The sequence below is a fragment of the Pyxicephalus adspersus genome, chromosome 2 (genome assembly GCF_032062135.1).
Source record: "Pyxicephalus adspersus chromosome 2, UCB_Pads_2.0, whole genome shotgun sequence".
NCBI lineage: Eukaryota > Metazoa > Chordata > Amphibia > Anura > Pyxicephalidae > Pyxicephalus > Pyxicephalus adspersus.
In genome coordinates, this window is record NC_092859.1 from 104,467,488 (window position 1) to 104,480,442 (window position 12,955).

Here is a 12,955-nt window from a genome sequence, read left to right on the forward strand (position 1 = left end):
CAGTGCATGAAATTAAGTTGCTAGGATAAATCCTGGCCTATGTTCTCATTGGTTGGTTATTGTCACCCCTTACAACCACCAGCTAAAGGAAATACAGGCTTTTTACCCCAGCAAATATTGAGGATTTCCTTTCCACGCTGATGTCCCTCTCATATAAACTCTCAACTCTTTTTGCCCCTTTGGCTACACCAATGCAGCCTGTTCTTGTTTACTGGATACATTAAAAAACATTGCTTTTATTGTGTTGTTCTACTGGGATGTGTTGTCTAACCACAACAAAACACATTCCAGCACTTGGCGTGTGAAAGGAGCCTGAAATTACTCTCATAGGCAGAGCAAGTTTGTGCTAAAGTTGTGTTTATATTTCCATTTTCAAACAGCATGTTTTAGAAGCATGTGCAATGTAGAGGGAGGCTGTACAGATCAAGTACTCTAGTGTGACTATTTTGTTTAGTAATAAGGAACCAATGTGGAAGAATTTTTTTTTTAATATTGTGTATTTTGTATTATTAAGTTGTACAGTTGTACAGATTTGAAAGATACAATACCAGCTGTTTAGCAGAGCTTATTTTGAAGGTTTGGCCTATGGTAATATTTAACATTTGGCTAAAGTAGATTAAGTCTGATTACCATTGTTCGTAATGTCAATAGAAAGAAGGTAATCATTGGAGTATTCTTTTTAAATTTTGACCATTGCATTGTACATCTGTGTGTGCTTTAGGTTGGCAAGCTAGCTTTGGTATGTTGGTGCCTCTGAAGCACACTTATTGTTTTTGTAGTAACCAAAACAAATGTTTTGTGCAGTGCTTCTATTATGTCATGTTGTAAAAGCGATATGCAGTAAGTGAAATGTACAAAATGAGTCATTTTCATAGCATTAATGCTGATCTAATTTTCGCTGTTGGCTTTTATGTCTGGAATAGAATATGAGTTTGACAATATTTGCACAACACTTTTTTTAAAGCCAGAACAAAATGTGTTTATTCTTTCTTTCCAGCGCCGAGGTCCTCAACGTTCTGTTGATGTAATAGTTTCATCAGCCTTCTTACTGACTATATCCGTAGTGTTCATATGCTGTGCACAGGTGAGATCTATTTTTATGTCCTTATGTAACTATTGTTTTAATCTGTTACTAGAGCATCTTAAAATAAATTCAACATGAACCTTATATTACCTAATGCAGGTCAGAAAATGACACTGCAAAGCAAAGATCATATCAGCTGTCGCTGTTGTGTTACTGGTTTGAAGTCAACTTGCCTCTGTCAGCATTAAAAAACCTAGTCAGAACAAAGACTACTTATCTAGTAAGGTTTCTAAAGGACCATGATATCTGTTGCTTGCTGCACTTCATTAGCACTTCTTATTTAATAAATCAGCAGGTCTTCTGTTCCATGGTGTATTTATTTAGCCACTTGTAGGGCTTCCTACTTTAGTTTTTCAAGCTGCTGGCTGCAGACATCCAGGGGCCCAATATGTATCTACTGCAATCCAAAGCCTGGTAACTGCCACAAACACATCTTAAAGTGCAGGAGTGAGCTTTGTGGTGAGTGACTGACCCTGAATGGGAAAGTAGCCAGTAAAGTTTAAGTGGACCTCAAAATGTGTGATGTTTAATTGATATTGGGTATTGATTTGCTTACACAAAGATTACTGTATCTTCATCTGCTGTAAATTCCAGGGTTTGTAGCCATGAAACAGATTATACGGGTCAAATTGCAGCTGCTCTGTTTATCATGTACCACAAATTTATACTAAAGAAGTCAGCTCTAGGCAAGGGAGAGTGAGGAAATGCTTTTTCCTGTCTGCAGCAGACTAATGACATCTTGGGCTGGGTACAGTCACTTGATAAGCTCAGGGCATACATTTTAATAATAAATTCTAAAACATTTTAAAAATCTATACTGCTGCTCTTTATTTTATCATGCCTGGGGGATAATTCATAAATACAAGAAAACTTACCTTAAGGCCATCCTAACTTTATATTTGATTAAAGTGATTGATTTACTAGGAAGTTTTAAGTAAGTTTTTCAGTAAGTGTTTTTTTTTTTTTATCTAGAAAGATTTATGCTTTGTATATATATTATTTTGAGCTTTATTCTTTTATTTTTTCAGATTTTTAAAAACATTTTTAGAAATGTTAAGCATTTTTTGGTTATTAATAGTTCTGTTTTTTTCTCCCATGCTTTATTCTCTACATGCTGAAGTCAAAGTCTGCCACCTAGTGAATAGGATAGGTACATTTATGTTTAATATTTACAGTAAAGTAGCAATTCTTTGTTTGGAAATTGGCTAAAGAATATTTTAACTAGCCACCCAAATAGAAAATGCTGCTCATACAGGTTTGCCACTGGTGTAAAGTACTCTCACTGTAAGATAATGGAGGCTTGTTTCTGACTTCCTTCTACAAATGCTAGTTGCCTGGCAGTGCTTGTCTTGATTTTAGGAGTCGCACATCCAGAAGTTGCCTGCAGTAAATAAACGTAAAAAAAAAAAAAAAAAGTTTCTTCATTGGCAGTTTATATTCACCTGTTCCACTTTGAGTTCCAATGATCTTTATTTTCCAAGACATATAGCTATTAGCTTCAGAATCCAAAATTTCCAGCTGTGTCCTCAGCTGAAGATGAAGTGGTGACTGGAAAATGGCTGTAGCTCTAGAAGACAGTGAAGATCGAAGGAACAAACAATGGGACAGATGTATATATTTGTTCTTCTTTTGTGGGAGATTATTTTCAGCTTTCATTTTAGGGATAAAATACATTTTTAGATAAATTGTATTTTTTTTTATTAATGTGATGTAAATGTTTATTTGTTTCAGCTTCTACATATTCATGAAACGTTTCTGGATTGTCACTACAACTGGGAACTTGTTATATGGTGCATTTCCTTAACACTCTTTTTATTGAGATTTGTTACCCTTGGATCGGAAACCAGCAAAAAATATAGCAATACCTCAATATTGTTGACAGAACAGGTAAGTCACCAATCTGAATTTGTATGTTTTTAGATTCATCATATGGTTGTGATTTCTTCGGGTAATTACACCACGGGTATTTGAGGACCGGATTATAATCCTGCATAGATGTTTACCAATAGGAAACAGAAAGTGGGGAGCCAGGTAGTATCAGTGAGCGCAGTGATACTGCAAGGATACTAATTCCCCCATCCAACATTAAGTGACCTGAGGGGGGCTAATGTTCCTTACGGTCTGTATGTACCTCATTTAGTGTTGGAAGATTTTATTATTAAAGCAGTGGTTCTGCTTTGGTCGCCTGTCTAATGTTATTTTTGATTGGGTGCAGCAGGTATATAGAAGGGAAAGGTACTGTACACTTTGCACTTTATTACATAACTTTATAACTATCATTATAAAACAGATCAATTTGTATTTGAAAATGGAGAAGAAACCGAACAAAAAGGAAGAGCTAACACTTGTCAACAATGTATTAAAGTTGGCTACTAAATTACTGAAGGTGAGTAAACCCCTGTGCCTTACATATTTTTTTTATATTTTATTTAGAGGTACATCCTCCTATTGTTTCCTATAAATAAAGCTATATTATATTTATCCACCAATGCAATACCCATATGTGAATATTCAGCAGCTATCTTTTATTCATTGCCATTAGTTACACCACAAGGCATTCATATTGCAGCGTCAATAGTTTAGGGGGCCTGTTAAAGAGATTTTCTATCACATTCTGTTCAAGAGACAGTCTTTTTAGCTGACTTGAAATGAGAAGAAATCTGCAATCTTTGAAACCTAAGGCAATAAAATGCAGACAGCACTGCCAAAACCAAACACAACCTGTTCTTAAACATTCTGTGCCCTGTCAGCTGCACCATACCAAACTGATATGGATATTCTATGGCCTGAAAGATTGAAAAATTAAAAAATCTAAACATATCAGTGGTGTTTTAAATGTTCTCAAGAAGATCAGTGTTGGCCAAAACCTTTTTCTCTAATAAAAAATAAAGAAAGAAAATGTTAGCTATTAACAGGGAAATTTCACACCCAGCTTATTGATTGTACCTCGAGAATGCCCATTCCAGGGATGTCTGCGCAGGTAGGCAAGTGCCTGCAGATATAAGTTTGTTGGATAAACGATAACCCCACCCAAAATAGGAAATAAGTATTTACAGCTTACCAGGTGTGTAGGCGCCTTTGGTTTTCATTTTTTAGGCTGAAAAAATTTTCAGAAAACATTACCTGTTCATCTTGCCAGAAGTTCTTTTCAATTCCTGGGAAATGAACTGGAAACATTAAACAAATGTTAGCTTCCTTCTGTGAACTACTAACCCTCCCACCCGCCAGTAGAAAACGAATACAGACACTTCATCCAAAGGCTAATAAGCTAAGCTGCAGTATATAACAATTTTTGTTTAGATTTAAATGTGCTTTAGGGTCAGATTTGGTCATTGTTTCTTCATGTCTTTAAAACTTGGAATATAGAAAGGAATTTATTTAAATATACATTTTTCGTTTTTCATTTGTAATTTATATATTATACTATTGTATATGTTTGCTTTTAAATAGCTGACATCATGTTTTCTTTTTAAGGAGCTGGACTCTCCCTTTAGGTTATATGGTCTGACGATGAATCCTCTGCTTTATAACATCACCCAGGTGGTCATCTTGTCAGCCGTGTCTGGTGTCATTAGTGATCTACTGGGATTTAATCTTAAGGTGGGAGTTTACTAAAAATACACTTTTAGGTGTACATTTTAAACATGGTAAATGTATGAGTTTGGGTTTTATTTTTGTAAACTGATTATGCTTTGTGTAATTTTTTTATTTTTCATATAAGGTTTTAATTTGAGGTGCACGCATGGCATTGGCAGAATGCAGTTGGGTTTCTAAAAAGAAACCCAGCCGTAGCTTGATCACTTTTGCACTAAAACTTTGGTGATTTCAGCAGTTTGTGTTAAAATTTAGATATTCAGCCCCTAAACCGACTTTTTTTTCAAGGAATCAATAATGATAAAGATAAATATTAGAGAATCAGGGCCTCAGTATTCTTAATAAGAACTACACATCCGTCAAAGCATATTGATGCCATCAGGGTACTATGCTTGTCACAGGGAACAATGGTAAATGTGCTTGCAATATTAAAATACATACATTATCCATAAAAAAATAAGCCTGTGTCTTCAGTAATTGTAAAGTACCAGAACGATAAGCAAACTCAAAAGACTGAAATCTTTCTTTATGCTTTTAACCCATTTTAAAATTACCATGGTACACATAAAGGAACCTAGAGCTCCAGGTGTTTGCTTTAAATTATAAATAAAGAATATTCATTTTCATAAATTCCATATTTATAATTTTTTCTTTTTACTGGACTACAGTACACAAAAGGCTTTGCATTCCCTTTAATTTGTATTGGTAAAATGTATTCTTCTACAAACCTAATAATTTTGTTTCTGAAGCTTGCCTTTATCGTGCACATTTTGAATTTTACAGTGTTGATCCATGATTATCCTTAAGGATTATTTATGCATGTTGTCAGTGCTTGTGCTTATTTTACAATTCAGGGTACACTCATTCTCCACAGCAAACCATTAGGCTTAAGGCTTGTTTCCTGCTTACCGGGACTTCAGAATGATACGGTCTGAAATTTTTATGTGAAGATATACAGACTGGTTTTTGTACATTTATTTCTTTTCTTTGCTTAAACTGCATAACTTGCCTGTTTTTGTGGCACACCGATTTATTCCAGAGCGTGTATCATCGAGTGAATAAAGTGCACCCTCTTGCTCTTGTAAGGTTTTATGTATCGGGACAGAATAAAAAAAAATCGATAGTTCTTTAATCCTAACCACAGCTGTAAACAAACACACAGATTTCACCATGTTGTCATTTAGTTACTAAAAATTAAACCAAAATGGAAAAGCCATGTATGAAGAACAAGTTTCCTGCCTATGATTGAATAGCTTATAGAATCACCTATAGCAGCAATAATTTAAAGTAATCATATTAATCAGTCTTTCACATTTCTGTGGACGAATTTTGGCCCACTCATCCTTTAAATATTGTTTTAGTTTGACTAGGCATTTGTTTATGCACAGCTCCTTTTTTTGGTACTGCCACAGCATTTTGATCGAATTGAGGTCTAACCTTTGACTTGGCCGCAATACCTTTATTCTTTTTAATTTTCAGCCGTTCTGTGGTACATTGGTTGGTGTTCTTGGGATCTTTGTTTGTTTGCATGACCCAATTTTAGCATCCACACAGATTACCTCACATTTGAGTTTAAAATACTTTAGAATACAGGGGGGGTCATGGTTGACTCCACTTCAGTGGCTGAAAAATGTGTCCATTTCATTACCACTCCACCACTGTGCTGGACAGTTGGTATGAGGTGTTTGTGCTAATATGCTGTGTTTGGTTTTTGCCTATATGGCAATGTGCATTATAGCTGAACATGTCCACATTGGTCCCATCTGTTAAAAGGACGTGGTTTCAAAAGAGTTGTGGTTTGTTCAGGTCCAACTTTGCAAACTAAAACCGTACTGCCACGTTCTTTATAGACGTAGGAATCTTTCCCCTGGCAACCCTTCCAGCAAGCCATACCTGTTCGGTCTGTTTTATACTGGCATGAACATTTATTATACTAACTGAGGCCTGTATGAGTGTGAGATGTAGCTCTCATGTAGGGATGAAAAGATTGGCAACTGTCTTGAAAGTTTTCCACTTGTGAATAATCTTTTGCACTGTGGAACAATAGTCTTCAAATTGTTTGGAATTGGAAATTCCTTATAACCCTTCCCAGATGAACAACATTTGAAGCAACTAAGATCGTTGCTGATGTCTTTCTTCCCTGGCTCACCTGAATTCTGCAGACCAGCAAACTGCTTTTTTATGATAGTCACACTTGCTGATGATTAATTAATAAACTGCACTTGATTAGCAGCACATGTCTATTTACCCTAGTTCCTATGTAAGTGGTGTACTTCTTTGTTGACTTTTTGGTAAATAAATAATGGCAAAGTGAAATATGTAATGTCTTGGTATTAATCTGAGGTTGTATTTACCTAATTTTAAAATCTGCTAAACACCAGATGATTTTTTTATGTCCTCGTACACAAAACCTTGAAATGGAAAGACATTTCTTTTTCTTATAGCTGTATTTGTAGTACCACACAGGATGCATTTGTGTTGCAGGCACTGCAGTAGTTATGTCACTTTCTATATACATGTAACCCAAGATACCTTGAACTTTACTACTCCCTACTCCCCCCCCCCCCCCCCCCCCCCCCCCCCATTGTTTGCCAAGTAGAATGTGCATGTTCCTATGTCTGGCATGATGCACCTCACTTTTGACCTTATTGTTAAAAAGTGTTCATCTATTTTTCCCTGACAGCTAATTATAAGCCTTATTGGTAGATATATTTTTGTTATCCCATGACTGCAGAACTTACAGTATGCGACTAACTTGTTGCCATGGCCAACAATACTTTTTTTTTGGAGAATGTGTTTTATATATCCGTGAAAGTGAGTCAAATAATCGATAATATTAGAACAAGTGAGCTGTCACCCTGTTATAACATTTTAGCATGTCAAGAAATTACACAGCGTCAGAGGAGCACACCATGTTGCTGTTAAGGTACAGCATGCACTTCCACTTACAGACATATCTTATGGAGTGTTTTATGAGCCTTTACTTTCAGATTTTTTTTTTGAGATTTACTTATTTCTTTTCATTTCAGTTATGGAAGATCAAGTCATGACACTAAACAGAGGCACTTCCTGCCAGCTATCTGGAGCAAGATTATGGACTTTTGCAGAGAATATAAGCTGGCTCACAGCAGTTACTGTGCTTGTGTTCAGAAGCTGATGCTTGTGGCAAGACATTTTTAAAACTGAAGTGTTTACGTCTGACTGCCTTGTGCAGTCTGTGCAATTCTTTTATTTATTTACCTGGTCAGTGTTTGTTTCATTTTATGTTTTATTTTATAATTTCAGCTTTCACCCATGTATGAGTGGGCACCCTTCTATAGATTGAAGGATATCACCCAGTGGTTCACTGATATACCCTCTATATGCCAGGCACATATGTACCTGGTGTGCTTTTTTTATTTTAATTTGATGGAATTTGTTGGTCAGGTGACTTATTTTGATAAAGGAGGAAAATGTACCCAAGCCTAAACTACTAAGAAGTGAAGCCTCCACACTCCACATTATTGTTACAAAATTATTGGTCATTAAAGTTTAAGAAGCTTGTAAAATGTTACATGAACACCATTTATTAGTAATTATGGAACCAGCATTGTTGAGTTGTCATAAATTGAAGTGTAAACCAAACTGTAAATGATAGGGGTACACAGATTTCAGAGGGCTCATTCACTAATCATACAATCAAATAAACAGTACAATCAAAAAAAGGGTTACAGTAATAATAGCTTTCTAGTTGTTTAATCACAGTAGTCTGGCCACACATCCAAAATCATGAAGTTTTAGGAAGTTGGTTATATTTCTGTGTTTAAACATTGCTTTGATGTTACTAAATGCAATTGACCTTCAGTGTTTTTGCCCTATTATGTTTATGTATGTGTGTGTGTATGTGTATATATATATACACACACACACACACATTTTTTGACATATCAAAATGGTTTTCTCCAGATCTAAAGGGTGTTGTTGAATATAAGGGTTTTGCATTGTGTGTAAACTCTTACTTTACTGTTATAGGTGATTAAATATTTTTAGAATGCAGCTATGGAGTTATGGTATGCTACATAAGTCAGAATAACTGTCAGTAGGATAACTATATAATGGAAGCATTTTTACCAAAGGACAGACGCTGCATGCTGCTAATACAAACTGACATCACATGCAGCTTTTGTTGTTCTTTATTGCACTAATATAGTGGTAAATTAGGAGATTGCATTCCCATGCTTTATGTAGTGAATCACACAAAGGTGATCTTTTATGGGAGAATGAAAAAGCTTTTATAAAATATTTTAATGGTAGCTGTACATGGGAAGCATATATATCAAACAATGTTTATTTGATTCTCCTTTGTATTTAAAATCATGTGACTTCATTTATCAAAACTATGGTATTATTATGGTAAAAGTAACTTGTTAAAGATTAGATCCTCTTTTGAAAGCTATTAACTCCATTAACTGTTTTAGCACCTTAGGATTGTATGCATTTGTATGCTTTACTGGGTCTTGTATGAGGAATACCTAAAACAAGGGTAGTGGTCCTTCTAGAACATATGCACTAACCTGCCTAATAATGGTCTAATTGATGCTGGTAAGTATACTACTGGTAATCCGCTACTATGATACTTGCACTAATTTTGGCCACTGTTACAGAGCTATAAATAACGCTGGTCACATATACCTAAGGCTTGTTGTTAATGCAACAAAAGAACTATAGTACTAAAGTATGTAATTATAAAAATTAAGGTGTTGTCTTCAGCAACTAATCAGGCTGCAGATTTCATAGGTTTGTTGTGCTGGCAAAAACAATAAAATCTGATTGGCTGTTCAGGTAGTACAATAATTTTTGCTAATTTTATAAGGATACATGCCAGTTAAACAGTCAAAAAATCAGGGTCCGCTGGTAGGATTGATAGCTGGGTATGGGGCTAGGCACTGGTTGTCCCTGATTTCCACCTGAAAGCTCCCTACAAAAGAAAAAGGTATTAAACTTACCTCTCAGGCAGCCCATTTTTCCTATTTTTGGTCTGTTCCAGAACATTGAAGTCCACCAGATTCTTCAATATTCAACATTTTGTCACAAGAGTGTCAGTTGCCTGTCCCCCCTTTTTCTTGTAGCACATTTCATCCTCTGAACCCTATGCTGGTCAGGTGTCAAATCATGGAGACATCAAACACCTCCAGACGTGTCACTTGCTGAAGAGTCTGGTGCAGGCTACAGCTCTGGAACACTGTGGAACATGGAAAATAGGGGCCGCTAGATAGATGCATAGAATACCTCCTTTGAATTGTATTAAATCCTGACAGGTTCGCTTTAAAGGGAACTGAGCTGCCATGCACTTATAGTCTGCATTGTACAGTTTATATACCATATTACACATATAGGTGCTACTGAGTTTAAAACCACAAATATGTAAAATTTGTAATTATTCCATTGAAAACAATTTGATTATTATAAGGTTTATTTGTAACGGTAACAAAGTATTCCCAAAATGATAAAGCAATAACTGTACATGTCTCCTGACTAATAAGCTTTTATTAAACATGTGCAAGAGTAGTTCTGAAACACTTTGCTTCTTCGCAGTATTGTAGCATTGTTGATGAGCAAGTCCTAATGTTACATTTATTATACATATGAATATTTTGCTCATTTTATTTTGTTAAAACAGGTTTGCTAAAATAGTTCTGTCCAAGGTCATTTCACAATTATTTCTCCTACCTTACATACCTTGTGATGCTATAGCAATCAAGCCCCAACAATAACTAAGCATTTTTTTGGAAATGGGCATCTATAGACCTAGATTTTTGTTTTTAGGATAGTGATTTATTTGTGAAATGCAGTGTCTGTGTTGCTTTAAATTTGCATCAGTTATAAGTTCATTTACTGTGTATTTTAACTCAGATGTTCTTAAAAAAAAAACAAGTGGGTGCCAAAATAACGGTATTTTGATATAAAATGATCTGTACAGTGTTGTGTCTTATGTGACTCAATTTGTAAAAGTAAATTTAAGTAAAACTGTTACATTTACGTTCTGCAGTATTGTCTGTTAAGTGTTGTGAATTTCAGTTCCTTTATTTCTATATGACTGTAGCTTTGTGCCAGCATTCAATATGCAATACCAAACTAAACCTTTAAAAACCTATGTAATATGGAGCAGTGGGTGTACAGGTCTTGTGATTTTCATATAACTATATGAATAATTACAGATGGTATTTTTTAAACAATAAAATGTTACCAATAATCTGATATTCTTGTTTTTAAATGTGTAAATCAAAATCTTTACATTCTTAAAAAGCTTCAGTTAATATTTCATTCCAATGCTGAACTCTAGGCAGATATAAGTTATACAGATTATCGCAGAGGTGTGATTATAATATATCATTAGGTTTTTTTTGTTTTTTTCAAATGTAAGCAGTGTAAGTACTTGAATTTCACTTGATCAGCCTTTTACAGTCCCAAGTTACATATTTCATTTTTGTTTTTCGTATGAAATGTGTTTTTCATGCTTTGCTTCATCTGGAGAAACACCACTGAAAGCTTCTTATAACTGCATCAATTATTGTCCATCTTTGGTCACAGTGTTGTTGAAGTATCAATGCCATATATCGAGGACATCAGAGGTATGGGTTTAAGATTTCCACCAGGCTATCAACATCTAAGTGTGTATGGATGACTGCATTGGTGATAGTGGAGATCCCGTAGCGCTTGTTCCTTTGGCTTTAATGTGCTGCACCATTCAGTTGTATCCTGCTCCCCAGACAAGGCAACTGTAAATGAACATCAGGGATGGGGTACCATCAGGACACAATGCTATTTATTGGTAACTTTTACTGCCGTGTCTCAAGCTGCGGTGACTCTAGGTTCACTTGTTCTCAGAAGACCTAGCTTGTGGACTAACATCAGAAAAGGTACATTGGGTAATATATCTAGATTAAAGGTGAATATAGCCACAAAAACTGATTTTAATGGGTTATTTATTTTATCCTTATATCTGTGGCTGATGTTCTGCTGTCAGTAATCCTAGGCAAATTCTGTGAAGACTGTGTTGCCTGCAAATATTTGATAGCTGGTGAATGAAGAGAAATGGAAAATTGTTAGCCCTTAACTCTTCTATCATATTTTCTTCTAATTATGTATGGAGATGTTCATTTCTTCTCTCAACTTGTTTACAGTATTTATATTATTTTACATTTCTTTATGATTCAATTTCTACTTCCTGTATATATGTATAGGTGTAGGCAGCACTTGCCATTTCCCTGTACTACAACCCTTTACAGCTGTATAGTCTGACAAGGCTGATGTTAAATGAGTGATTTGACTTAAATTGATTTCCCTATAAGAAGAGACTCGTGTGTTTATTCTAGTAAAGTGCAGCTCCAGTCAAAGCTTGGCTTAGCTTGTAGTGCCACCAACAAAGGAAAAAGTCTGATTATGGTTGTAACCCTTTTCCTTGCTCTAAGGGGACAAAGTGACTTTGAAGTTACACCAGACAAGCCTGTACTTAAAAGGAGATTGCTGCATTGTTTTGGAATTCAGACTTCGCACTTTGGTTATAGAGAAAACATTTTTTCGGATCTTTTGGTGCATCTCCCACAAGAGGATGAACAAGATGAACAGCCCACTCCAACTGCAAGCAATTCTATAGATCCTGGGTCATGCAATTGCTGTAGCTTCCCAAAATTAGGCGTTAATTAAAAAGATATCCCTGCTATAATACCAGGATAAAGCATAGTGTTATATAAATGAAACATGGCATCTTTTACACCTATGTAGATCTAGTATCTGTTTATTGCAATGGGGTGTAGTGACCACCGAATGCCTGTGTCCTGGTAGCATAATAGTACAAAGCTACTAAAGTACTAAAGCTAGACCTTTTTTTACATTTTGGACAGAGTATTAAAAACGTCCAGATGTGGCTCCTTAGGACGTTCAACAGGAAATGAAAGAATTTCATTCCAGTGAGGGAAAATCCTCCTCTCAAACGTTTCACATGAACAAGTGTCTTCATTGAGTGATATTCTCTCTATTCCTGTTCTGGTGGCAATGATAGTAAGAATTAGAGAGGTAAAATCTCACTGGTAGCAATAAAAAATGACCAATAGTTCTAACCTCAAGAAAAAAAAAAACTTTGCCTTTGTTTCACAGTATGATATCCTTTTCTTTTAAATAGTTATTTTTTTCATCTGTGGACATTGAGCTTGGCCAAGTCTGGTTCTGTTTTATCTATCCAAAGGAAATTTTCCCACAAGTACTGTGGTTTGTTTAAAAGAAATGCACAAAAAAAAA

At 35.4% G+C, this 12,955-nt stretch overlaps 2 protein-coding genes across 2 annotated transcripts in view; one reads left to right on the forward strand and one right to left on the reverse strand.

Annotated features, from left to right (window-relative positions):
- The window catches only part of LOC140324127 (uncharacterized), a 5,316-nt gene extending 2,510 nt beyond the window's left edge, over positions 1 to 2,806 (reverse strand). The window contains exon 1 of the mRNA XM_072401728.1: positions 2,527 to 2,806. Within this exon, the coding sequence (XP_072257829.1) occupies positions 2,527 to 2,758 (232 nt within the window). The 5' untranslated portion in view covers positions 2,759 to 2,806. The remainder of the gene's footprint in view (positions 1 to 2,526) is intronic.
- The window catches only part of PHTF2 (putative homeodomain transcription factor 2), a gene marked incomplete in the record, with an annotated part of 66,974 nt that extends 56,059 nt beyond the window's left edge, over positions 1 to 10,915 (forward strand). The window contains 5 exon segments of the mRNA XM_072401727.1: positions 998 to 1,084; positions 2,816 to 2,971; positions 3,375 to 3,470; positions 4,559 to 4,684; positions 7,708 to 10,915. Coding sequence (XP_072257828.1) covers positions 998 to 1,084; positions 2,816 to 2,971; positions 3,375 to 3,470; positions 4,559 to 4,684; positions 7,708 to 7,728 — 486 coding nt within the window.
- Positions 10,916 to 12,955: the final 2,040 nt, after the last annotated feature.